This window comes from Heteronotia binoei, chromosome 3, assembly GCF_032191835.1.
Source record: "Heteronotia binoei isolate CCM8104 ecotype False Entrance Well chromosome 3, APGP_CSIRO_Hbin_v1, whole genome shotgun sequence".
Lineage (NCBI taxonomy): Eukaryota > Metazoa > Chordata > Lepidosauria > Squamata > Gekkonidae > Heteronotia > Heteronotia binoei.
In genome coordinates this window covers 175,588,785-175,616,383 of record NC_083225.1, presented here as the reverse complement: position 1 = coordinate 175,616,383, position 27,599 = coordinate 175,588,785, and the positions used below count along the sequence as shown (strand labels likewise).

General features: G+C 46.4%; 1 protein-coding gene across 1 annotated transcript in view; it reads left to right on the top strand.

Annotated features, from left to right (window-relative positions):
- The window catches only part of PIWIL4 (piwi like RNA-mediated gene silencing 4), a 54,923-nt gene extending 30,415 nt beyond the window's left edge, over window positions 1-24,508 (top strand). Inside the window, exons 13-21 of the mRNA XM_060235189.1 lie at window positions 1,012-1,196; window positions 5,330-5,402; window positions 8,340-8,540; window positions 11,002-11,105; window positions 13,137-13,207; window positions 18,816-18,969; window positions 21,183-21,308; window positions 22,085-22,232; window positions 24,196-24,508. Of these exons, the coding sequence (XP_060091172.1) occupies window positions 1,012-1,196; window positions 5,330-5,402; window positions 8,340-8,540; window positions 11,002-11,105; window positions 13,137-13,207; window positions 18,816-18,969; window positions 21,183-21,308; window positions 22,085-22,232; window positions 24,196-24,312 (1,179 nt within the window). The 3' untranslated portion in view covers window positions 24,313-24,508. The remainder of the gene's footprint in view (window positions 1-1,011; window positions 1,197-5,329; window positions 5,403-8,339; window positions 8,541-11,001; window positions 11,106-13,136; window positions 13,208-18,815; window positions 18,970-21,182; window positions 21,309-22,084; window positions 22,233-24,195) is intronic.
- Window positions 24,509-27,599: the final 3,091 nt, after the last annotated feature.

Below are 27,599 nucleotides of genomic sequence, written 5' to 3'. Positions count from 1 at the left end.
AAGTCCAACGCCATGCTGGGAATTATTAGGAAGGGAACTGAAAACAATTCAGCCAGTATCATGATGCCCCTGTATAAATTGATGGTGCGGTCTCATTTGGAATACTGTGTACAATTCTGGTCACCGCACCTCAAAAAGGATATGATAGCATTGGAAAAAGTGCAGAAAAGGGCAACTAGAATGATTAAAGGTTTGGAACATTTTCCCTATGAAGAAAGGTTAAAACGCTTGGGGTTCTTTAGCTTGGAGAAATGTGGACTGTGGGGTGACATGATAGAGGTTTACAAGATTATGCATGGGATGGAGAAAGAAGTACTTTTCTCCTTTTCTCACAATACAAGAACTCGTGGGCATTCAATGAAATTGCTGAGCAGTCAGGTTAAAACAGATATAAGAAAGTACTTCTTCACCCGAAGTGTGATTAACATGTGGAATTCACTGCCACAGGAGGTGGTGGCGGCTACAAGCATAGCCAGGTTCAAGAGGGGATTGGATAAAAATAAGGAGCAGAGGTCCATCAGTGGTTATTAGAGAGAGAGAGAGAGAGTGTGTGTGTGTGTGTATGGCTTCTCTTATTTCTATCCCACCCTATACTCTGGATCTCAGAGCGGTCACAATCTCATTTACCTTCCCCACCCCCACAACAGACACCCTGTGAGGTATGTGGCTCTGAGAGAGCTCAAGGACAACTCCTACAAGAGCTATGGCTGACCCAAGGCCATTCTAGCAGCTGCAACTGGAAGAGTGGGGAATCAAACCCAGTTCTCCCAGATAAGAGTCTGCACACTTAACCACTACACCAAACTGAGAGCTTTTTCACAGTTTACAAGGAAGAAAAGCCAATTGGGCAGTTCTTATCCGCTGTTTCGTTGGGTTGTGTGTGAGTTCTCATGCTGAATTTTGAGCAAAGTTGACAGAAATGGCATTTGAAGTCCCTGTTACCCCATTTACTCATAAACCTTCCGGCCTTGAACTGCAGCTTGATTCTTGTCTCTCCTTTCTTTTTGACAGATTATGCCCATGAGTGCCGGGGACTGGTTCCGAGATATGCGGAACGTCAGAGTAATGGGAGTGATGCCTCTGGAGAACTGGCTTGTGATGTTCAGCGGCAGGAACTCGGAGCTAGCCCATAATCTCATGGACTGTTTGAGAAGAGTGGGAGGCCCCATGGGATTTCAGATCGAATATCCCAAAGTGTAAGAGACCATTAAGCCGTTGCTCTTAAAAAATATATATATATCTTGTGCCACTTCACACATTTAATGTTTTCTGGGTGCGTGCCTGAGAGGTTTTCGGTGTGTACCTGGGAAAAGAAATTGTGAATGTACATATAGCATGTAGGAACATACATTGGGGCCAGGATCACTTCTTGCCTAGTGTACATGTAGTTAACATAACTCCTAGAGTATCAGAGTAAGAAGCATAAAACAGAAAACTGTGAAAAATAACAAAAAAATATTCAAAAAACTTACTTATCTAATAACAAACACTTATAGCATTGCAGTATTTATATTACAAAAACATAAACCGCAATCCTACAGTAGCAGGAACTTCTTTGCGTATTAGGCCACAGGGCTCCCAAGAGCTTACAGGGCTGTTCTTACAGGGCCTGCTGTAAGCTCAGGGAGGATTGGCTCCATCGGGATGTGTGTGGCCTAATATGCAAATGAGCTCCTGCTACAAAAAGAGCCCTGAGAGAGTGAGGCGAGTATCAGTAAGGGGCTGATGCTAAACAGGGGGTGGCTTGAATTCAGTCTCTTGATCACACTAGAAAGAGAGCCAGTTTGGTGTAGTGGTTAAGTGTGCGGACTCTTATCTGGGAGAACCGGGTTTGATTTCCCCACTCCTCCACTTGCACCTGCTGGAATGGCCTTGGGTCAGCCACAGCTCTGGCAGAGGTTGTCCTTGAAAGGGCAGCTGCTGCGAGAGCCCTCTCCAGCCCCACCCACCTCACAGGGTGTCTGTTGGGGGAGAAGATACAGGAGATTGTAAGCCGCTTTGAGTCTCTGATTCAGAGAGAAGGGCGGGGTATAAATCTGCAGTCGGGATTACCTTCCATCTTTCCTTCATGTTTATAGTGAAGTTCCTCAGCAAGTCGATATGACCGGTGTTGATTGCCAACAATCTCTAGTTTTGTCTTCTGCTCTGGGGTCTGAATAGATGGCTTTAAAAAGATTAGTTTGTGGTCTGTCATTAGTTGCTGGGCGTGATTGTAGAAGGGAACCTCCACATCCAGAGGCAAGAAGCCTCTCAACACCAGTGCTCGGTGGCAACACTGGGAAAGGCTTTGGCTTTAATGCTTTTTGCAGACTCTCCAGGGTAACTAGTACCTTGGAGAAGGCATTCTCTTCACTGCTGGAGTCGCACCGCCTCGGTGGCACGCCTCTGCAATTGAAAGGAGAAGGCATACCAGTATTGGAATTTGTGAATATCAGGAAATTCCAATATCATTCAGGTCCAATGGACCTGAATCTGAAAAGGCATATCCCCCCCCCCCTGCACACTCCTATCGGTGACTAAGAGATATCTACAAATCAGGAAGTGCCTGGTTTGATTCTCAGCTGCACTATGAATTCAGTAGGGGACTTTAGACAAGCGAAGGCCTCTCTCTGCTTCAGTCCTCCCAGTCTGGTGAAGGCCACTTTGGTGTAGTGGTAAAGTGTGCAGACTCTTGTCTGGGAAAACCAGGTTTGATTCCCCACTCCTCCACTTGCAGCTGCTGGAATGGGCTTGGGTCAGCCATAGCTCTTGCAGGAGTTGTCCTGGAAAGGGCAGCTGCTGTGAGAGCCCTCTCAGCCGCACCCACCTCACAGGGTGTCTGTTGTGGGGGAAGAAGATAAAGGAGACTGTAAGCCGCTTTGAGACTGACTCAGAGAGAAGGACGGAGTATAAATCTACTGTCTTCTTCTTTCTGTAACTTGGCGATAATGAATTCACCTACCTTCTCAGGCCGTTGCAAGAATAAAATGGTAACGTGCGCAAAAATGCCTTGGAAGACTTTGAAGGCTCCATTCAAACACCAAGTATACTTATGTTGGCTTTCTGCTTGTTTAATATTAAAAGGCAGTAGCTGTGTTTGTCTCATCAGATTCCAGCTCCTTAGTTGCCAGGGCAGACATATGCTCTGGATTAGGTCCAGTCAGCTGTGAGCGAACAGACATTGCGTGGTTGGCTACAGGATGCCAAAGATCGTTGCTCACACAAAGCCTGCATTGATCTTTGCAATTCCAAAACTTCACATGTGCTTTCTTCCTCATTGGGCAGTAGCAGTAGCCTTAGAATCGGTCAGAATCATGGCAGGGTGATTTAGCCACCTGGCATTATCTGGCAATAGTGCTCTAACTCTGTGAGCAGAGAGGGGCCAGCCTGCTAGTCATGCAGAACATAAGAGAAGCCATATTGGATCAGGCCAGTGGCCCATCCAGGCCAACACACAGTGGCCAAAAAAAACAGGTGCCATCAGGAGGTCCATCAGTGGGGCCAGGATGCTAGAAGCCCTCACACTGAAGAAGACGACTGCAGATTTATACCCCGCCCTTCTCTCTGAATTCAGAGACTCAGAGCGGCTTACAATCTCCTTTAACTTCCTCCCCCCACAACAGACGCCCTGTGAGGTGGGCGGGTCTGAAAGAGCTCTCACGCAGAAGCTGCCCTTTCAAGGACAACTCCTGTGAGAGCTGTGGCTGACCCAAGACCATTCCATCAGGTTCAAGTGGAGAATCAAACCCGGTTCTCCCAGATAAGAGTCCGCACACTTAACCACTACACCAGACTGGCTCTCTCTGAACACTGTTGCCCCCCCCCCCCCCCGCTCCCAGCACCAAGAATACAGAGTGTCACTGCCCCAGACAGAGAGTTCCAACAATACGCAGTGACTAGTAGCCACTGATGGACCTCTGCTCCATATGTTGATCCAATCCCCTTTTGAAGCTGGCTATGCTGTTGCTCTGGCAAGATCCCTAGTTAGGTTGTGTGTGTTTGGTTTTGCTTATGGATGGTTGGACTTCTGCCAGGACTAGGGAAGCTGGCGCAGAGCAGGGCTGGTTCCTCTGTGACTTCTGGCCACAGGGAAATCCAGAACAGGCCATCTAGAAGCAGGTCGAGATTGGAGTTGGTGCATTGGGGTTAGATCTTGAGGAAGAAGGGCTGGCAAAACCCTGATTTTTTCCCCCATATTCCCCTTCCCCGCTCAGCCTGGCATTTGTTCCAAAATTCCTCTCTGAGGATCAGGAGCGTTTTGCAAGCAAAATGTGCCTCGGGAAAACCTCTGGTAAAACCTCCGTCGCTCAAATCCTGGTTTGTTGATTTATTGTGTACTTTGTTTATGCCCTGCTTTTCTCCCCAGTGGGGATGTAAAGCAGCTTACACCATTCTTCCTTTCCTCCTTTTTGTCCTGACAACAACCCTGTGAGGTAGGTTAGGCCGAGAGCTTGTCACTAGTCCAAGGTTCCCCAGTGAATTTCCAGGGCAGAGTGAGGATTCAAATCTGGGTCTCCCAGACCTTAGTCCTAAACTCTAACCAATACATCACACTGATTTGCCTCCATAAATTCTGGTTTCGTCTCCTCTCTGGGAGGGCATCACTAGGGAATAAGCCAGGATTGCAATGTAGTTTTGTATCTCAAGAAGCATGTTCATTAATCCTGGGCAGTTTTCCTACTCTTTACCCCCCCCCCCAAAAAAATCTCAATCTTGTGTTGACACCATAACTAGTTTGGTGTAGTGCTTAATTCCATGGACTCTAATCTGGAAAACTGGGTTTGATTCCCCGCTCCTCCGCATGGAGCCAGTTGGGTGGCCTTGGAACAGTCACAGTTCTCTCAGAGCCCCACCTGCCTCACAAAGTACCTGCTGTGGAGAGGGGAAGGAAAGGCAATTGTAAACTGCTCTGAGGCTCTGAGTGAAGGCTGGGGTATAAATCTAATCTCCTCCTCCTTCACATAATTATGTATATAAATCACTAAAGAAACATTGTATGTGTCCAGAATACTTATACTTGATGTCATCCTTGTAGTCTTCCTCAGGGCTTTTTTTGTAGCAGGAACTCCTTTGCATATTAGGCCACACACCCCTGATGTAACCAATCCTCCAAGAGCTTACAGGACTGTTCTTACAGGGCCCTGCTGTAAGCTCCAGGAAGACTGGCTACATCAGGGGTGTGTGGGCCTAATATGCAAAGGAGTTCCTGCTACAAAAAAAGCCCTGGACTCTCCCTGAGACAAATGGTGTGTCGCTTTCCCAAAGATGTGCCACGAACGTCTGCTTGTGGTGTCAATGTATTTAATGCTCTCTGATGTGCTAGGATTTTATTTATTTATTTTGTCCTTAGCGTGCAAGTACAAGAAAGCCCCGCGGCATTTGTGCGAGCCCTGCGACAGCACGTGAATCCGGAGCTGCAGCTGGTGCGTACACAGATTTTGTAAGCCATTGTCCTTCAGATGTGCATTGCTGGAAGGCACGTTCCCCGTCAGAGTTCAAGGTTGCTGGGAGATAGGCTCGAAGCTCAGCGTTTCCATTGGATGCCCATTCATATGAAGTCTTTTTGAGTGGTTAGAACTGCTTCCTGGATTTTTGCTTTATTTTCTGTTGTCCAGGAAGCCCAATAATGGAACAGGCTTTGTACGGGTGTTCTGTATCACAGTACATTATGCCAGCTCGTCCAAGCGCTGCGTATATTCTTGAATAAATGGAATAGTCTTGATACAGAGAACCCTTTTTCAAGGACGGGACTAAAATGAAAGCTGAAAATTAAAGGAATATGAATCGTTAGAATGATGCGTAGAGTTTCTGTTTGGTCTGGGGAACTGGGCAGTTATACAGAGCTCTGAAATTTCACCTCTTGGCTGAAATGGATGGCAGGTGTGAGACCATGACCAGTGTTCCCTCTCAGCTGAGTTAGTGTGAGCTAGCTCACAGTTTTTTAACCTCTGGCTCACACAGTTTTGTCTTAGCTGAGGAAGAGTGGCCCCAAGGTAAACTAATTTATGCAGTAGCTCATAATTTTAATGCTGGTAACTCACAACGTAGAATTTTTGCTCACAAGACTCCACAGCTTAGAGGGAGTATTGCTCCTGACCTGAATCTCGTCACACGTAAGATCAGGAAACTAACGTATCCAGGCACTACAGATTTGGCTCATGAGCCTGGCACAGGGAGAGAAGGGGCTTCAGCCTTCCCTCCTGTGCCATCTTCCTGAGTAGAAACAGTTGCGTTTGGTTCTTCACGGGTACTGACTGCAGTGTATAGGCTAAACAGGGTTCCCCCCCATGTCTGTTTTGGCTCTGGAAGAGGGATGTGGGAAGGAAGGCTGAAGCCCCTCCAGAGATTTCCCAAGCCAGGTGGCAACCCTATTAAATCAGCTTTGGAGTACCTTGCAAGGAATGGAGGTATGAGGTGGTCAGGCAGGCTGGTAGTACAGATGGAGCACTTGGTGGCTTCCCTCAGATTCCCGGACTCAGAGCCTGCAAGTCTTTGTATCCTTCAGAGGTGCTTGACTGGTCCATCAGTATTCCCTGACTTTCCAGGACTGGAGAATCGTGGGTTGCTGTGTGTTAGCATTTTTGCTGGAATGGTGCTTTTTCAACAGGCCCAGAGAGCCAGTAGCTAATCCACAGGTGTCCCTGTTGAGCCACCCAGCGCATGAGTCCACAAAGGCTAGAAACTTTTAAAAACGAAAACATCATCTTTCTGCTTGCTGAATACATCAAATACAAAATTTTGCATCGGTCTCCGAAACGTTCTGCTTCTAACTGGAGAAGGGAGCCCACCTTGTCACTTCTGTGGGTTTGGGGGATTCCGTATAATCCATTCGGTCATAATTTCAGTCCTTTTAATATGCAGCCCTATGCAGAATCAGTCTGGTATAAGCTCGCTGTTTTCAGTGGCCTTAGACTGGAGTAGCTGAGGTTTAAATTAAGGGCGGGAAGGTACCAACTGGATATTAGGGAAGACTTTTTTACAGTCAGAGCCATTCAACAGTGGAATCAGCTGTTGAAGGAGGTGGTGAGCTCCTCCTCACTGACAGTCTTGAAGCAGTGGCTGGACAAATACTTGGCAGGGGTGCTGTAGGCTGATCCTGCATTGAGAAGGGTGTTGGACTAGATCAGGGGTAGGGAACATTGGCTCTCCAGATGTTTTTTGCCTACAACTCGCATCTGCCCCAGCCAACATGGCCAATGGCTGGGGCTGATGGAAGTTGTAGGCAAAAAAACATCTGGAGAGCCAACGTTCCCTACCCCTGGACTAGATGACCTGCATGGCACCTTCCAACTCTGATTCTAGCTCTGCATAGGGTTGCACTGCTAGTACAGGGGTGGGTGCATGGGAAGTGGCAGTGCCCCCCCCAAGTCCAGGGCCTTGGCAGCTTCCCCACCTCAGGGTATGTTAATGTGGGCTCTGCTCACAGATAGGTCTTGTGGTTGGTCTGTGCAACGAATTAACTACCCAGTACAGCACAGATCCAAGTGGGCAGCTGTGTTGTCAGAAGCAATAGAACAAAGAAGAAGACTGCAGATTTATACCCCGCCCTTTTCTCTGAATCGAAGACTCAGAGCAGCTTACAATCTCCTATATCTTCTCCCCCCACAACAGACGCCTTGTGAGGTGGGTGGGGCTGGAGAGGGCTCTCACAGCAGCTGCCCTTTCAAGGACAACCCCTGCCAGAGCTATGGCAGACCCAAGGCCATTCCAGCAGGTGCAAGTGGAGGAGTGGGGAATCAAACTCGGTTCTCCCAGATAAGAGTCCACACACTTAACCACTACACCAAACTGGCTCTCTGAGTAGGAGTCTGGTAGCACCTTTAAGATCAATAAAATTTTATTCAAATGCATGCAGGGCTTTTTTTTGTAGCAGGAACTCCTTTGCATATTAGCCCACACCTCCTGATGTAACCAGTTCTCCAAGAGCTTACAGTAGGCCCTGTAATAAGAACCCTGTAAGCTCTTGAAGGATTGGCTACATAAGTGGGGTGTGGCCTAATATGCAAAGGAGTTGCTGCTACCAAATAAGCTCTGTATGCATGTATATGAAAGCTTACATTCGGAATAAAACTTTGTTAGTCTTAAAGGTGCTACTGGACTCCTACTTTGTTCCGATACAGCACAATCCACCAGCCTAATGTATTGTGGTCAGCAGATACTTCACAGCCAATCTTCCCTGGTTTTACTGTTCTGGGCAGGCAGCAAAAATGGGAGATATGTTGACCTCCCCCCAGTGAATCCCTGTGCATGGCAGGGGAGCTCCAGGGGTTCCTCACAGTGGGTGCCAGCCTGTGCAGGCCTGCAGTACGGCAGCTGAACCCCAGCGACTGGATCCTTTGCTCTGCTTGCTGTCTCCTTAGGTGCTCTGCGTGCTGCCTTCAAACCTAAAGGACAGCTACGACTCCATTAAGAAATACCTGACCCTTGAGCATCCCATTCCCAGCCAGTGTGTCCTTGCTCGTACCCTGAGCAAGCAGGGCATGTTGATGAGCGTGGCTACCAAAATTGCAATGCAGGTCATCTGTAAGATTGGTGGGGAGCTCTGGACAGTTGATGTACCAGTAAGTAACTCTTGTAATGTTTCCTTTCCCTTCCAAAGCTGTCCCACTTATAAAGCACTGTGGGCCGTCGCAACTGCCCGTTCATGTGTCTTTTCTGTTGTGGCCCCCGCCTTGTGGCACGGCCTGCCTGAGGGGGTTAGGAAGGCTCCTTCTGTTCTGGTTTCCCACAAACTATGCGAAACTGAATTAGTCAAGAGGGCTTTTTCTACATGGTTAACAGAACTGCACTGTACTAAATGATTCACAAAGTTACTTGGGAAAATGTTGAGGGACTGTGGTCTATATTACTGTGTAGCACTTGGCTGAAACTAGGATCCTGCTATGGAATTTTGTGTCTTGTAATGTGTCATGTTAATACTTCCGCTTTGCTTCGGTTCTGTTTTTTGACTTCTGGTTGGTTCTACTCAGGGCTATTTTTTTGTAGAAAAAGCCCAGCAGGAACTCATTTGCATAGTAGGCCACACCCCCTGACATCACCATTGTTTCACACAGGACTTTTCTGTAGAAAACCCCCAGCAGGGACTTATTTGCATATTAGGCCAAACCCGTGATATCACCATTGCTTTGCGCAGGACTATTTTTTTTTAGAACGAGCCCAGCAGGGACTCATTTGGATATTAGGCCACACCCCTTGATGCCAAGCCAGCTGGATCTGCGTTCTTGTGTGTTCCTGCTCAAACAAAGCCCTGGTTCTACAGCCCTAATCCTGTGGCATTGTTGATGATGATATTGGATTTATATCCCGCCTTCCACTCTGAAGAGTCTTAGAGCGGCTCACAATCTCCTATGTCTTCTCCCCCCACAACAGACACCCTGTGAGGTGGGTAGGGTCAGAGAGGGCTCTCACAGCACCTGCCCTTTCAAGGACAACCTCTGCCAGAGCTGTAGCTGACCCAAGGCCATTCCAGCAGCTGCAAGTGGAGGAATGGGGAATCAAACCCAGTTCTCCCAGATAAGAGTCCGCACACTTAACCACTACACCAAACTGGCTCTCCACACCAAACTGAACATCCCATCCATCAATTGTATTGACTCTCTTTCAAGTCTACCTTTCTCACTTGGATTTAAGGTTGATTATAAATAATATAAATGAATAAAATAAATACTTGAAAGCAAGGCTTCTTTTGTAGAAGAAGCCCAGCAGGAACTCATTTGCATATTAGGCCACTCCCCCTGGCATCACCGTTGTTCCACGTGGAATTTTTTTGGGTAGAAGAAGCCCAGCATGATCTCATTTGCATATTAGGCCACACCTCCTGCCACCAAGCCAGCCGGGACTGCGTTCCTGTGTGTTCCTGCTCAAAAAAAAGCCCTGCTTGAAAGACTAAGGCTAAACACCCTCACTAGGAAGTTAGCCAATAGGTCTAAGAGTTTCCCTGGGTCATTGCTGTTTCTCGATTCACCAGCAAGCTTTCATTACCATTTAGTGGCCTGCTTTTGCAGTTTGGTGGCTTGTTTTATATACAGCTGAGGTATCAAAATGAGAAGGGTTTCTCCACTGCAAAATAGATCCAGGAACTTCTTTAATGAAATTCTCAGCTGCCTTGCGAAAATATAATTCCCAAGACACTTGGAAGAATCCATGACTGTTAGATGCAAGTTTGTAGACGAGAGATGTAGCAGCTCTGAATTTGGTAAAACCAACTCTCATTGAACCATGGAAGCAGAATTCTGTTGTCTGCTTTCCAATAAGAAGAATTCAAGGGGTAGTTGTGTGGTGATGGCGTTATGGGCATGGAGGGGGCAGGAAGTTGGGGGAAAAATAGAGTTTAGAAAGCAGAGCCACTGGGGGGGAAAGTAATAGAATGGGGGAACCAGTCAGTTGTTTCTTGTGATTGGCAGCACTTTCAGATTTTGAAAACAGATGGTGCCAGTGTAAAAAGGCTTCCAAGGAGGCAGCTAACTACAAAATGGCCGTCAGAGCTGTTGGAGTTAACCAAAAAACATTGGAGAGTTCTGTGCTGAGTGTCCTCCTAAGAGGGAGGCAGCTGTTTCTCAAAGGGTGCTCCCTGCAGATCCAAAAGTGATGCTAAGATTGGCTCTTTGTTTTGGAGAGAAGGAAATGGGCACTGGGAAACACAGAGGCAGGTGCCATGTGTTTGAAGACTGCCTTATGTCAAACGTATGCACCTGTGTACAAAGCAGCCGTCAGACGTTTTGCTGCTCCTAAGCATTTACCTCACATGACCCAGGAGGTGCCTATATCAAGCATGTTGCCTCCGCTCCAGTAAGATCGTTGTCTATATGCAGGGGTGGAATTCTAGCAGGAGCTCCTTTGCATATTAGGCCACACACCCCTGTTATAGCCAATCCCCCAAGAGCTTACGAGGTTATTTTTTGTAAGCTCTTGGAGGATTGGCTACACCATGGGTGTGTGGCCTAATATGCAAAGGAGCTCCTGCTAGAATCCCACCCCTGTGTGTATGCATCCTGTGCTTCAGTTTGTTACTTTGCTCTGCAGCTGAAGTCCCTCATGGTGGTTGGGATTGACGTCAACAAAGATGCCATCAACAAAGGAACCTCGGTTGTTGGGTTTGTGGCTAGCACTAATATCAAGCTCAGCAGGTAAGAGCCTTCATTCATAAAGCAGGCATTTGCAGAAGGCATTGGCATCTTACCTCTGTTGTAACTTAAATATGTTATTTTTTGGCTCCCCGTTCATGTAGAGTAGGGGTATCGAAGTCATTTGTTATGAGGGCTGAATCTGACATAGATGAGACCTTGTTGGGCCAGGCCATGCGTGTCATGATATGTAATGCCAGGTAGCAGAGATATAAACTTTATAAAGGACGCAGACAAACACAATTAAAGATTTTTTTTAAAAAAAAATTAAAATAAAACATGATTAAAACATTAGCACTCATTGGTCTTAAAGGTGCTTTCTTTGTATTTCTCTCACGGGCTCCAGGGAACTGGGCAAAGGAAGCTCTGGTTCTTTCCTTCCTTCCCCGGGGGACCAGGAGGGGGAGGAGTTTCAGCCAATAGAAGGAAGAAAGGCTTGGTTCAGTAGCTCTGCTGTGCAGTTGAGAGAGCCTGGCAAAGTAAGCTATCCCTCTTCCCCACCCACCCCCGCTTCCTCCCCAAGGGAGGAGCCTCAGCCAATGGAGAAAATACAGGCTTTGCTTTGTAGCTCCTATGCAATTAAGCAAGCCGGGCAAAGCAAGCTGTGATGCAGAAGGGAAGCAAAGAGAGGGAGAAAGAAGTAGACGAAGGCCAGTGGCATGGGGGCCCGATTCAACCCATGGGCCACTTGCTTTCTGCTTCAGTATTTCTAGTGGAATGGGGAGCAAAGCATTGGCTGGATTTGTGTTTAATTGACAGTCTTTTCAACACGTAAATGGTGTTCGATCTATAAATTCAGAGGTATATTGAGATCCAAAGATGTGATTGGAAGGCATGTGATGCGGGCAGCCTTGCTTGGAGTTAAGCATGCCGGGTTCTAGTCAGTGTTCAAGTCAGTGTTCTAGTCATTGACCACTTGGGATCCTACACTTTACCATGTGTTCCATGGAAGGAAGGCAGGTTGTAAATGTATTAAATAGAGTAAAAATCCATTTGTGACTAAACAAAACAGTTTTTTAAAAAAAGTTTAGCAGCCGGCATCCCCATGCTTTGCCTTGCTCCAGCTGCTGGTGCACCATAGACTCCACTCTCCAAACCAGCCATTTCCTCCAACCATCACTGCCAATCTCCAGGAGAGGGCTGGAGATCATACAAAATTATAACTCCTCTCCAAATGTCAGAGATCTGCTCTGCTGGAGAAAATGGCTGCTTTGCTGGCTGGACTCTATATCATTATACCCTGCTGAGGTCACTTCCCTCTTGCTTTGGTCCACACTGTGATTTCCGACCAGTCACAGACTTTCAGCTTAACCTACCTTACAAGGTTGTTGACAGATCAAAAGGAAAAGAGGAGAATGATGTAAGTTGCTTTGATCCACACTGTGGAGAAAGAATGTACTTTTCCTAGGTAGAGGTTGCAGAGGTAGGGGAGGAGATTGAAAGCTGAAGTCAGATCAATTCCACTACAAAAAAATGGCTACCTTGGGTGGGTGGAAAGACACCAAGATTGGGGGAGTGAATGCCTCTGCTTGGGTGAGTTGGTGGGAAGACAGCAAGGGGGGGGCAGTCTTTCTAGAGCCCATTGTATTTCCCCACACAACAGGCCTTATTCTTAGTAGGATATAATGCCATAGAATCCATCTTCCAAAGGAGCCATTTTCTCCATGGGAAGTGATCTCTGTCATCTTGGAGATCACTTGTAATAGCAGGAGATCTCCAGGTGCAGCCTGAAGGTTGGCAACCCTGAATGTTGGGCTTGGATGCTGTGAAATTTGTGCTGCATAATAGGTGGCTTTTCCACTTTACCCCCTCACTGCAGTTTTCTGTGCCCCCCAAAATTGTACCCCTATAGGTCAGTGGACCTCAAGGAACATCATGGAAATCAGAGCAAGGCGGCTGCAGTGAGAGGGTGGAAATAGCAAATGTTGCCCCCCCCTTCTGCAAACAGAAGTACCTATGAAAGAGAGGTTAGGATCCAACATTTAACACTGTGTAGATAATCTGGTAACTAACTTCCTTTACTGTGATGCCTAGGTGGTTCTCTCGGTGCGTGCTGCAGAAGTCAGGAACAAACATGGCAGATTGTTTAAAGATCTGCATGGAAGGTAGTGATGACATATAACTTAGTAGTGCTTTGCTCTTGAGGATTTTATTCTGGGTTCTGTCTCACAAAGGCAGCCAATTTCTTTCTTTTTTTTTTTTTTTGAGGAGGGGGCAGGACAAAGTTTGTAATGCTAATGGAAGGGAGATTTGCAGGGGAGGGGGGCAGATGCTTAACTCTTCCCATGCCTGCTAATTCTGCCTGCAGCCCCCCATCCCACCCGCAAGCCCTTTTCCAGTGTCCTGGTCAAATCTTGAAAGCAGAAGAGGCCTGGCTGCAAAGAAGAACGTAAGGAAGCCATTGCACTGTGTCAGATTCTCTGCTTGGCTATAGCCAGGAACCGTTAGCAAGTTAGCAGTGAGCGCACAAGGCTTACCACACAGCATAGCATCTCCAGCCTGTGTCTTTGTGTGTGTCTTGATAAGAAAACAAAGTCACACGGAGCGACTTTCATATTTGCAGACTAACATGAGTTCCTTTATTTATAGAACTCCATTCTAGATGGGATAGGGTAGAGCTAGGATAGTAGTCTAGCCTAACTAACTAGGATGGATCCATCCTAGTTAGTTAGGTTAGACTACTATTCCATCTCTACCCTATCCTGTCTAGAATGGAGTTCTGTAAATAAAGGATATTAGTTTGCAAATATAAAAGGATGTATGTCTTTATCCATGATGCCAGGATGGAGAGATCTGGCAAAGTGTGTGTGTGAGAGAGAGAGAGAGAATGGAAGGAAATCTTTCCCCCTAAGAATAACAATCAAAGATCCATTGGGCAGCCGTGTTGGTCTGAAGCAGTTGAACAAAGCAGGAGTCAAGTTTCACCTTTAAGACCAACCAAGTTTTATTCAGAACATAAGCTTTCATGTACTCTCTAAGCACACATCATCAGACGAGGGGATTTCAGCCCAAAATACCTGATCCCCTCGTCTGATGAAGTGTGCTTAGAGAGTACACGAAAGCTTATGTTCTGAATAAAACTTGGTTGGTCCTAAAGGTGCAACTTGACTCCTCCTTTTTTCAGTCTATTTCAAAGGGATAGCATCAGAGAGATAGAGAGACAGAGAAGATTGTCAGTGTCTCTTTGACTGTTTTAGCCCCCTCCAAATGTTGAGGCTAAGAGCCAGTGTACAGTCCTTATCTTCCAACACAGGGGAGGGGGTGGACATTTGTCCATGTTCTCACTTTTGCTCTTGGCTGCAGTAGCCATACAGAGGACATCAGTGCAGCAGCAGCAGCAGTCTTTAATTCACAGTCCACTCCAGTTATGGAGAGACTCTTTCAGCTCAAACATGTAACAGCCTGCATGACTTCCTCTCTAGTCTCCCTCCTGTTGTATGGTATGCCTTTTTTATCTGCCAATTCCACCCACATAAGAACATAAGAGAAGCCATGTTGGCCCATCCAGTCCAACACTCTGTGTCACACAGTGGCCCAAAAAAAGGAGGTTCACAAGTAGGGCTAGAAATCCTTCCACTTTGCCCCCCGCCCTCAAGCACCAAGAATACAGACCATCACTGCCCCAGACAGTTCCAACAATATGCTGTGGCTAATAGCCACTGATGGACCTCTGCTCCATATTTTTATCTAAACCCCTCTGAAGCTGACTATGCTTGTAGCCGCCACCACGTCCTGTGGCAGTGAATTCCACATGTTAATCACCCTTTGGGTGAAGAAGTACTTCCTTTTATCCGTTCTAACCCTACTGCTCAGCAATTTCATTGAATGCCCACGAGTTCTTGTATTGTGAGAAAGGGAGAAAAGTACTTCTTTCTCTACTTTCTCCATCCCGTGCATAATCTTGTAAACCTCTATCATGTCACCCCGCAGTCAACGTTTCTCCAAGCTAAAGAGCCCCAAGCGTTTTAACCTTTCTTCATAGGAAAAGTGTTCCAAACCTGTAATCATTCTAGTTGCCCTTTTCTGCACTTTTTCCAATGCTATAATATCCTTTTTGAGGTGCGGTGACTGGAATTGCACACAGTATTCCACATGAGACCACACCATCGATTTATACAGGGGCATTATGATACTGGCTGATTTGTTTTCAATTCCCTTCCTAATAATTCCTTGCATGGCTTTGGCCTTTTTTATTGCAATTGCACACTGTCTTGACTTTTTCAGTGAGTTATCTACGACTCCAGGATCTCTCTCTTGGGCCGTTTTCGCACTAGCGTTTGCTCCGTCGTAGCGCCCCATTTACCTCCGGATCTTCTCTTGGATTTCGCACATCTTGCTCCGGCGCTGCGGTTTGCTCCGGCGCTACAGGGATTTTACGCCGGAGTATGTTTTTCAGCATGTTGCCGGAGTTTCCGAAAACCTCCGGATCCACTCCGGATCCACTCAGCGGAGTTTGCTGTGGGAAATCCATCCACGCCGGATCGACTGCTTTGTGGGCGGCACCCTCTCCCTTTCCGTCCTCCCACCCCATCCACCCCCTTGGCCAATCATCAGCCTTTCGCGGCGCTTCCCCGAAGTGCCGGCGCGGCCATTTTTTTTTTTTAAACTTCACAGTTTTGCGTAATAGCGATATTTTGAAATTAACAAAGGGAAAAAAAAACCCCCTCCTGGAATAGTTGCGTTATTTCGCTGTTGCGTTATCCCCCGCCTCTTCTCCCTTTAGGGGCCCCGGTGGGGGGACCGCGGCAGCCCCCCCAGCAGGCCTTTTCCAGCCAGTTCGTTTCGGGTCTAGTTTGGGGAGGGCGAGCGGGAAGGAGGCGGTTTCAGCGGGCCGGCGGAGGGGCCCCGGCAGCTTCGAGTCTCCCCAGCTCAACCCCCCCCACTTCACTTCCATTTGTGCCCCGCTTGACCCCGCCGGCTTCCCGCTGCCGCCGCCGCCTTGGCAAAGGGAGCCCAGCCGCCCAGAGACATTTGGCGGCGGCGGCGCTTCTCCATTGTTGGGGGGGGGGAATCTAGTGCCGGTGCGGGCCAAAGCGTTCATGTGTGTGTGTTAAAAACGGAATGCCTCCCTCAGCTGTGCCACCAGGATTTCTGGACCTGCACAAAATCGCCATGTATAAAATGGGAAGTTGGAGTCCTGCATTCTTCTCCCTGGCTACATTCCGCTCGGTTAGAAAATAGACGGAGCTCGCTCTTCACACCCGCCACAGAAGGGGAAGGAGAGAATGGGGCGGGGGGGGGGAGCTCTGGCAGCAGGAATCAGTCAGGTCCCCCGTTGCAAGCGCCAGCCGGAGAGGGGAAAGAGAGCGGAGGAAATCCCAGCTTCGCCACCCGGGAGGGAGCGAAGGGAAGAAGCTGCCACACACACACACACACACGCACACAAACCCCTCGATTTCTCTCTCTTCGTTATTGCGATATTTCGCAAATTCAGAATTTGGGGGGGGAATATAGTGCTAGGAATGCTTCTGTTAATACATAAAGGACTGTGGAGGACTCTACAGCTGCAGCCAATCCATGAGCAGCAGCAGCACACGTGATGCGGTTTGTCCACGAAATGAAGGGGAGGGAACAGCTCGATGTTACGTTAGTACGTTAGTACGTCATTACGCAACCAGACTTGCGCTTAAAAAAAAAATGATTGACAGGGCATCGAACTCAAGCCGATGCCAGTGGGAAAACGATTTGAGCCGGGGCTTCAGGGAAGGCGACTCCGCAAAGAGTCACTAGTGGGAAAACGAGAAAAATGATCTGGAGATAATTGCGCCGGGGAATAAGGGGAGCAAACGCTAAGTGGGAAAACGGCCTTGGTCAGTCTCTGTCAGTTCACACCCCATCAGCTTGTATTTGTAGCTGGGATTCTTGGCCCCAATGTGCATTACTTTGCACTTGGCCACATTGAACCTCATCTGCCACGTTGATGCCCACTCACCCAGCCTCAACAGATCCCTTTGGAGTGCCTCACAATCCTCTCTGGTTCTTACCACCCTGAACAATTTAGTGTCATCTGTAAACTTAGCCACTTCACTGCTTACTCTCAACTCCAAATCATTTATGAACAAGTTAAAGAGCATGGGACCCAATACTGAGCCCTGCAGCACCCCACTGCTTACCGTCTTCCACTGCGAAGACTGCCCATTTATATTCACTCTCTGCTTCCTATTAATTAGCTTGTTTTTGATCCACAAGAGGACTTGTTCTTTTACTCTATGACTCTCGAGCTTACTAAGGAGCCTTTGATAAAGAACTTTATCAAAAGCTTTCTGGAAGTCAAGGTATACAACATTTATTGGGTCTCCGTAGTCCACATGTTTGTTCACCCCCTCAAAGAACTGTAACAGGTTAGTGAGGCAAGATCTTCCCTTACAGAACCCATGCTGAGTGTTCCTCAATAACTTGTGTTCATCAGTGTGCCTACTCATTCTGTCCTTGATAATGCTTTCTACCAACTTTCCTGGTATTGAAGTCATACTGACTGGCCTGTAATTTCCTGGATCTCCTCTGGAACTCTTTTTAAAGATGGAGGTGACATTTGCTACCTTCCAGTCCTCAGGAACGGAGGCAGATTTCAATAAAAGATTACATATTTTTGTCAGGAGATGCACAAGTTCACCTTTGAGTTCTTTCAGAACTCTTGGATGTATGTCATCTGGACCTGGGATATATTTGCGATGGGTCACAAGTTTGTGGAGTCCTGGTGTGGTTCTGTTTTGTCCCATTGTTGCATCTGGTCTTCTAGTTTGAACATAGAAGGAGGAGGAGGAGGAGATATTGGATTTATATCCTGCCCTCCACTCCGAACAGCAGAGAGCGGCTCGCAATCTCCTTTATCTTCCTCCCCCACAACAGACCCCCTGTGAGATGAACATATGAAGCTGCCTTATACTGAATCAAGCCCTGGGTTATCAAAGTCAGTATTGTCTACTCAGACTGGCAGCGGCTCTCCAGAGTCTCAGGTTGAAGTTTTTCACGCCTACTTGCCTGGACCCTTTTTAGTTGGAGATGCTAGGGATTGAACCTGGGATCTTCTGCTTACCAAGCAGATGCTCTACCACTGTGCCACCATCCCTCCCTGAGGTGGGTGGGGCTGAGAGGGCTCTCACAGCACCTGCCCCTTCAAGGACAACCTCTGCCAGAGCTATGGCTAACCCAAGGCCATTCCAGCAGGTGCAAATGGAGGAGTGGGGAATCAAATCCGGTTCTCCCGGATAAGAGTCCACGCACTTAACTACTACACCAAACTGGCTCTCTAAGAAGGTGACTCAGGCCAGGAAAGGTCTTTCCTGCCATTTACTTGAAATCCATTAATTGAACAAGGCAGAGATTGAACCTGGGACCTTCCACATGTAAAGTGGGTGCTCTGCCCTGAGTTATGGCTTTTGAAATACTACAGCAGAACTTGTTGTACAGAGGGGATAGTGTGGCACAAGTGGTTAATTCAAGAACCTCTAATTCTGAATAAACAGTACTGCTGGTCTCCAGTCTTAGTTTAGTGGGGAAAAGTTTTCCAAGAAAGTAATCATTTGTTTCCTATGCAATTAAAAGCTCTTAAATAGCTCTCTTACACGGGATTGCCAGCAATCCAGTTTGTTGCTTTCATTCATGTGCCAAGAACAAACCATTAGTTGATGGAAGATCCCATGTGATATGACCCACCTGTGTGGAATTGCTTACATGACTCCACTCTGCTCTTTCCTTCCTGTATTTCTGTAGGTGCCCTGAACCAGTGGCAAAAGTGCAATGGGCAGTTGCCCACACGTGTTATCGTATACCGCGATGGTGTCGGAGACGGCCAGCTGAAAATGGTGGTGGACTACGAAGTTCCACAGTTGTTTAGTGTCCTCAGTGAATGCGGTGGGAATCACAGGTAATAGATTTTTTGGTCTGTTCTCTTTTCTTCTCAGGCAGATGGAACAGAATGGTGAGGAAGTCACGATCTGCTCCCAATGTCGAGGCAATGCTGACCAGCATCATAACCGTGGTTATGATACTGAGAATAGGCGCACACGAATCTCCTTCCCTTTCTGCTATTGTAGGTTAATTACCCTACCTTTTTATGCTCAGAGCGAAGTGTCTTTAGCATTTTGTTGGCACCAGTGTTTTCATTAAACACACATAGCTCAAACTACGGTTTGTAAACTGGTTTCAGACCAGGATGGTAAGTTGTGGTTTGGAGCAAACCATGGTTAGTGAAAACCTTCGTGCAGAGGCAAAGAGCCAGGGTGGTGCAAGGGTTAAGAATGTTGGGTTAGGATCATGGGGGAGGGCTCAAGTTAATGTCAGATCCCCACTTAGTCTTAAATCTTATTTGGAGAGAACTGGGGTAAGGTACATTCTCTCCGCGTGATCTGAAGGGCTGTAACATGGAGAAGATAAAAAAAAACTATGCACTGTGCTATGCATTGTGGTAGTATGTATTCATTGAAGGATGAGTGGGATAGAAAATGTAATAAAATGTAAAAGTGGTCCCCTGTGCAAGCACCGAGTCATTACCGACCCATGGGGCGATGTCACATCACGATGCTTTCTTGGCAGACTTTTTACAGGGTGGTTTGCCATTGCCTTAAGAACATAAGAGAAGCCATGTTGGATCAGGCCAACGGCCCATCAAGTCCAACACTCTGTGTCACACAGTGGCAAAAAATTTTATATATACACATACACTGTGGCTAATAGCCACTGATGGACCTGTGCTCCATATTTTTATCTAAACCCTTCTTGAAGGTGGCTATACTTGTGGCCGCCACCACCTCCTGTGGCAGTGAATTCCACATGTTAATCACCCTTTGGGTGAAGAAGTACTTCCTTTTATCCGTTTTAACCTGTCTGCCTTCCCCAGTCATCTGTGCTTTACCCCCAGCAGGCTGGGTACTGACTTGACCAACCTCGAAACGATGGAAGGCTGAGTTGACCTTGAGCTGGCCACTTGAACCCAGCTTCCGCCAGGATCAAACTCAGGTCGTGAGCAGAGCTTGGACTGCAGTACTGCAGCTTTACTACTGTGGGCCATGGGGCTCCTTGAAAAAGTAATAGATAATGCTGAACATAGTTGGCTCCTCAAAAGGAAGAGAACATTTGTGCAAATAGGAGTAGAACCTATCCACTAACCACGTGTCAGGAGCAGGTCCCTGACAAGTATAGCTGGCAATGGCGCCGTTACTTGTTTGGTGGTACAATCCGATTTGCTCACTAACAACTCATTATTTTGCAGATGTGCTAACCCCATATTATTAGCGTATTCACAACTATCGACTTCCGTTGTATTTCTTAAACATTCAGTGCTTTGCGTGTAGTGGGATGCTCCCAGTTGCAGGTGAAAAGGGAGCTTGGGGAGACAGCTCTGATCTGATCTCTCTGGGCAACACTGATATGGAGCGACTGAACTGGGTTGAGCCAGTGGAATGTAACCTTGACGAAAGCAACACTGAAGCCTGGGGAAAGACTTCGTAATAACTAATGCAAATGACTTTGGTGGGCGCGGTAAAGAGGGGAGTTGTTATGTTGGGAGATATAATTGGGTGGAATTCCAGCAGGAGCTCCTTTGCGTATTAGGCCACACACCCCTGATGTAGCCAATCCTCCAAGAACTTACAAACAAGAACCTTGTAAATTCTTGGAGGATTGGCTACATCAGGGGTGTGTGGCCTAATATGCAAAGGAGCTCCTGCTAGAATTCCACCCCTGGGTATAATCATCGAGGGATCAGCTGCCCATGTTAGTCTGGCAAGTCACACAGACTTGCGAATCGCATGCTGATAATGGTTGCTATCTGATCTATCAATAAAGCTTCTTCTGCATATACTCAAGGAGCCTTTATGGCAGTTCCTGGGCAAAATCTTGCACCATGAGTAGAAGATTGGGTGGGGTTATATCTGCATAACTTCACCTTGTGATGATGTAACCCTATTGGAGCCCCCAGTCTGTGCACAAAATGATACGAAGCGGTCTTGCTGGTTGGGGCTAAGAATTGCTCTTGATCAGAAACAACCTTCTGTGGTGGCGTGTGCGCTGGTCATGTGATGAAACCTGCAATTGCTTACCTATTTTTTTTTAATGTTCCTTTTCTCATATAAAAAAAAGGCCCAAATTATCTGTGATTGTTGTCCGCAAGAGATGCCTTTTACGGTTTTTCACTGAAGCGAATCGGAGCTTGGAGAATGCTCCAATTGGGACTGTAATTGATACAGAAGCTACTCGTCCAAATTGGCAAGTATATATTGGAGTAAGCGCAATATGAGCATGATAGCCTTTACCTAGAGCACAGTGTCAAATGAAAACAGGCCTATTAACTGAACTGATGCTTATTATAATACCTAAAAACATGAGAACATAAGAGAAGCCATGTTGGATCAGGACAATGGCCCATCCACTCTATGACACAGTGGCCAAAAAAACCCCAAGTGCCATCAGGAAGTCCACCAGTGGGACCAGGACACTAGAAGCCCTCCCACTGTGACTCCTCCCCCGCAAGTGCCAAGAATACAGACCATCACTGCCCCAGACAGAGTTCCAACAATATGCTGTGGCTAATAGCCACTGATGGACCTCTGCTCCATATGCTTATCCAATCCTCTCTTGAAGCTGTCTGTGCTTGTAGCTGCCACCACCTCCTGTGTTAATCATCCTTTGGGTGAAGAAGTACTTCTTTTTATCAGTTCTAACCTGACTGCTCAGCAATTTCATTGAATGTCCACAAGTTCTCGTATTGTGAGAAAGGGAGAAAAGTACTTCTTTCTCTACCTTCTCTGTCCCATGCCTAATCTTGTAAACCTCTATCATGTCACTCCTCAATCAACGTTTCTCCAAGCTAAAGAGCCCCAAGCGTTTTAGCCTTTCTTCATAGAGAAAGTGTTCCAACCCTTTAATCCTTCTAGTTTATATTTATTAATATTTCTTTATAGACTGTATTTATTAATAGACTTTATCTCTGTTGCTTATAAGAATACACCTTACCCACTACTAATTTAAACCTTCCGCTTCAGGTATGACTTTTTCTTGATTAGCCAGCTTGCTCGCCAGGGTACCGTTAACCCCACACATTATAATGTGGTGTATGATGACAACGGGTTAAAGCCAGAGCACATGCAACGTCTTACATACAAGATGTGCCACCTGTACTACAACTGGCCTGTAAGTAAAAGAGTTGCATGCAGTCAATGCTAAATTAACAGACATCATTGCCATGTATGAAGTTAGGAAAGGAACCACCTGCTATTTCTTTTATAACTGGGTTCTCCTCATCTGCTGTGCTGGGCCCGTACAGCTTGTGACATTGCATGACAAATGCAGTATAGAAGGAAGTCAAATACAGGACCCATGTTCCAAATCTTGAACTAAAACAAAAAGTTTCCAGTATAAAGTTTAATTTTGTTTTGAGTTAAAGAACTAACCGGGCTTTCCTGCTCAGCAGAGCCACCTAGTCAGCTAACAGAACAAACAGGGCTTTTTTTGAGCAGGAATGAACAGGAATGCAATTCCGGCTAGTTGTTGTCAGGGGGTGTGGCCTAATATGCAAATGAGTTCCTGCTGAGCTTTTCCTACCAAAACAACAGCCCTGAGAACATAGTAAAATATATATCATGAATGATGGTTAAAATAAATGAATAAAATAAAGAGCTAAAAAAGTATTTATTTAAAACATTTTATGCCACCTTTCCATTCAGTTGGTGTCTTCAAGGCAGCAAACATAAAAAAAAATTACAATGCTTGAACAGTGAAAAAGAATATTCAGAATTATAAAATAATTCAATATAAACACATAAACTAGCAACACCCAAATCAGGGAAGAAGGCCAGTTATCGTTTTGGGGAGTATGACAGATAAAACAAAAAGGTGGAAGGCACTGATAGAGGGAGACAGACAGATCTCCCGAAGAAGGAAGAACCAAAGTTTTGGTGCCATGACTGAGAAGGCCCCAAGCAGTAAATTAAACACAAGGCAAAAAGGAGAGACCAGATGCAACCAATAAGTATTTACCCAGTGATAGAAGGGGACAGACCAGTATCCCTGGGGAAGGAGTTGAATAATGTTGGTGTCTTGACAAAGAAGGCCCTCTCTTGGCTTGCCATCCATTTAGCCTCTGAAAGTAGGAACAGCTAAATCAGAGATTCAGAAGATGACTGCAGTGGTTGGGTGGGTTTATACAAGAGGAGACAGATCTTAAGGTGCCATTCAACATTATCAAACACCTTTTTTGTCATTTTAAAAGTCATCATTCTGCTTGTATTAATTTGTATCCTGTTACATTTTATGTTTTGACAATGCTGTCTTCATCAGTGGTTAAATATACTTTTTTTTCTCCAAAATACAACTTGTTCCTCTGTGAAAAATACATAAAGACAGTAGAGATGATTACATGCCATTTCATCAGGTAGAGGCAGTGACTTTGTGACATTAATTATAGTACTGCGGAAGCACCTTCCCAGCATGGTGCTTCAGAAAAGATGAAGGACGGATCAGTATGCTGCCGAACTTTGATTTTGCTTGGTATTACCCTGTTTTATTGTTTTGATTGTGTTTTTTGAATTCTTCACATGCTCCCTCAAGGAGCCTGTGGGCTTATTGATAGTGCAGATGTAACTTAAATAATGTCCCATTTTCAGACTTGTCTGCTAATCAGCTTGTTTTAGATGACATTTATGTTGATTCCTGGGCTTCGATCTGCTGTAGAAGCGCTTTAACAATATAGCCAGCCCAGGCACCTTTACCTTTCCTTCCTTCCTTCCTTCCTTCCTTCCTTCCTTCCTTCCTTCCTTCCTTCCTTCCTTCCTTCCTTCCTTCCTTCCTTCCTTCCTTCCTTCCTTCCTTCCTTCCTTCCTTCCTTCCTTCCTTCCTTCCTTCCTCCCTCCCTCCCTCCCTCCCTCCCTCCCTCCCTCCCTCCCTAAAAAAAATCTAAATAAAAGAAGAACACAGTGGGACTGCACTTTCATTACATCGCAAGCTACTTCTTGTTTATATTTTATTAATGCGAAAGTGGGTGATTTGTTCTGGATTATCATTTTGTATATTTTGAGAACATTGGAAGCCGCTTGCTGCTTACAGCAGACGTTCATGGTTCTGGTTGTCTGATCTCCTTCTCCTGTTTTGTTTCTAGGGCCTCATCAGAGTGCCGGCCCCTTGTCAGTATGCCAACAAGCTGACGTTCTTGGTGGGCCAGAGCATCCACCAAGAGCCAAGGCTGGAACTTGCCGACAAACTTTTCTACTTGTGAAGAGCATGGAGAGACAGGGATTTTGAAGAGGGAGGAGCACTTGGTGCAGTTTTGTTTTGATGTGGAGAAAATGTTACTGTTTTTAGAGTTGTGATAGCAAAACTTATGGACTGTTATCTGAGTGAAGAAAGCAGATTATTTAGAGAGTCCTCTGTAAGAGAGGGCTGTTGGTTTTAAATAAAAGTTGCATTCTGTTTGCTTCTGCAGAGCGTGTGGTCTTTGAAATATCTGCAACTATATCAAGCAGGTGCTGCACATAAAACCAGGTAAAATTTTGAAAAGCCCTGCAGGATCAGGCCAAAAGTCTGCCTAGACTAGGGGGTGTCAAACTCATTTGTTATGAGAGCCAGATCTGACAAAAATGAGACCTTGTCAGACCGGGCCATGTTGGACCAGGCCATGTGCCAACTTATTGAAGATTAGGTATCAGAGATATAAACTTTATAAAGGACACAGACAAATACAATTAAAGATTATCAAAAAAAGAAACCCTTAAAATATGCTTAAAACATTAGCAATCGTTGGCCTTAAAGGTGCTTTCTTTCTATCTCTCTCGTGTGATCCAGGGAACTGGGCAAAGAAAGCTGTGCTCTTTCCTTCCCTCCCCAGGGGACCAGGAGAGGGAGGAGCGTCAGCCAATAGAAGGAAGAGAAGCTTGGCTTAGTAACTCTGCTGTGCAATTGAGAGATGCTGGCAAAGCAAGCTCTCCCTCCCCTTCTTCCTCACCAAGGGAGGACCCTTGGCCAATGGAGAAAATAGAGGCTTTGCTCTGTAGTGCCTCTGCAATTGTGAAGGCCTGACAAAACAAACTGCGATGCTGAAGGAAGTAGATGACAGCCAGTTGGTTGGGGGCCTGATAGGAGCCCTCTGAGGGCCTAATTTGGCCCCTGGGCCACATGTTTGACATCCCTGGCCTAGACCATTCTTTTATTAATCCATACGTTTTCACATTTGTATCAGTTTCTGACATATATGGAAGGTTTGCAGCATCCAGTTTTCCATGGTTGCCGGATGCTCCCAGGAAGTCTATAAGCAGAGCATGAAGACAACAGTTCTCTGCACATATGGAAGTAAAGAGGCAGTCCTACACGACTGCAGACCTGCAACCCTGATAGAAAGCAACCATGTACCTCCCCATCACCATGCCTTTCTGGACGTCTTAACCCAGTGTAACAACATCATTTGTTTGCTTGTGTCTTTTCTGAACTCAGACAGCTGTTTCTTCACCCATGCACACATCTGCCTTCAGCTGAGAGTGGAACCTCTTCTGATCACTGATGGGTATTTGAAAAAACTATCAGGGGACCATCTCCTAACAACTGGTGCCCATTGAGAAATATTGCCATTCTTGTGTCACGGGCTCCCTCACTTCCACACGTCATATTACCTGGCATGAATCCCACAAGGGCGGTTCCAGGTTTTGTTGAGCCCTGGGTCTTCCTCTCCTCTAAGAACATAAGAGAAGCCATGTTGGATCAGGCTGATGGCCCATTTAGTCCAACACTCTGTGTCGTACGGTAACTAAAATCCAGGCGCCATCCTGAGGTCAACCGGTGGGAGTAGAAGTCCTCCCAAGCACCAAGAATACAAAGCATCATTGCCAAAGACAGAGTGTTCCACCTATACCTGGTAGCTAACAGCTACTGATGGACCTCTGCTCCATATGTTTATCCGGTCCCTTATTGAAGCTGTCTGTACTTGTAGCTGCCACAGCTTCCCGCAGCAGTGAATTCCATGTTTTAATTACTCTCCTTCTAGGGCTTTTCTTCCTCCTGACCAATATTTCCAAACGGTGATTAACACGTGGAATTCACTGCCACAGGAGGTGGTGGCGGCTACAAGCATAGACAGCTTCAAGAGGGGATTGGATAAACACAGGGCTTTTTTTTTTAAGCAGGAACGCACAGGAACACAGTTCCAGCTGGCTTAGTGTCAGGGTGTGGCCTAATATGCAAATTAGTCCCTGCTGTGCTTTTTCTATTTAAAAAAGTCCTATGTGAAACAAAGGTGTTATCAGGGAGTGTGGCCTAATATGCAAATGAGTTCCTGCTGGGCTTGTTCTACAAAAAAAGCCCTGGATAAACATATGGAGCAGAGGTCCATTAGTGGCTATAAGCCACAGCGTATTGTTGGAACTCTCTGGGGCAGTGATGTTCTGTATTCTTGGTGCTTGGGGGAGGCACAGTAGAAGGGCTTCTAGCCCCACTGGTGGACCTCCTGATGGCACTTGGGTTGTTGTTTGTGGCCACTGGGTGACACAGAGTGTCAGACTGGATGGGCCATTGGCCTGATCCAGCATAGCTTCTCTTACGTTCTTATGTTCCTCTAAACTATAGAGTCTTGTGAGCAAAAATTCTACTTTGTGAGCTACTGGCATTAAAGTTGTGAGCTACTGGCATTAACATTGTGAGCTACTACATAAATTATTGTGTTCTGGGGTCATCCTTCCTGAGCTAAGACAAAAATGTGTGAGCTGGAGGCTAAAAATCTGTGAGCTAGCTCATGCTAACTCAGCTTAGAGTGAACACTGCTGATCCACCACCAGAACCCCCATTCATGCCTTTTTTCACCTCACCCACATCCCCCGTTTCCTTTTCTTCTGCCTATTTGTGAACCTTCCTACTGATAGGAATGCCACACAGTACCCACCAGGAGTGCCACCTTTCCTTCCCTGGAAGCATGTGGTTATGACAGTGGACCTTGCCAGAATCCCAAGCCCCAGTGGCGGTCCCACCTCTGCTGACGCCAGCCCTGAATCCCGCACATAATAATAGGCAAGCATACCCGTAACAATAGGCTTGGAAGTAATCATGTCCACAGTACTTCCCCAAATGGTACATACGTGTGAAATGATGGTATCGCTTTACTCTGGCAAGACCTCACCTGGAGTATTGTGTTCAGTTTTGGGCACCACATTTTGAGAAGGATATAGACAAGCTGGAACGGGTCCAGAGGAGGGCGACAAAGATGGTGAGGATTCTGGAGACCAAGTCCTATGAAGAAGGGTTGATGGAGCTGAGCATGTTTAGCCTGGTGAGGAGGCAGCTTAGAGGTGAGATGATCACCATCAAGTACTTGAAGGTCTGTCATATAGAGGATGGTGCGGAATTGTTTTCTGTGGCCCCAGAAGTTAGGACCAGAACCAGTGAGTTGAAATTAAATCAAATGAGTTTCCAGTTCAACATTAGGAAGAACTTCCTGACAGAGAGTTTCTCAGTGGAACAGGCTTCCTCGGGAGGTGGTGGGCTCTCATTTCTTGGAGGTTGTAAATAAAGGTTAGATGACCA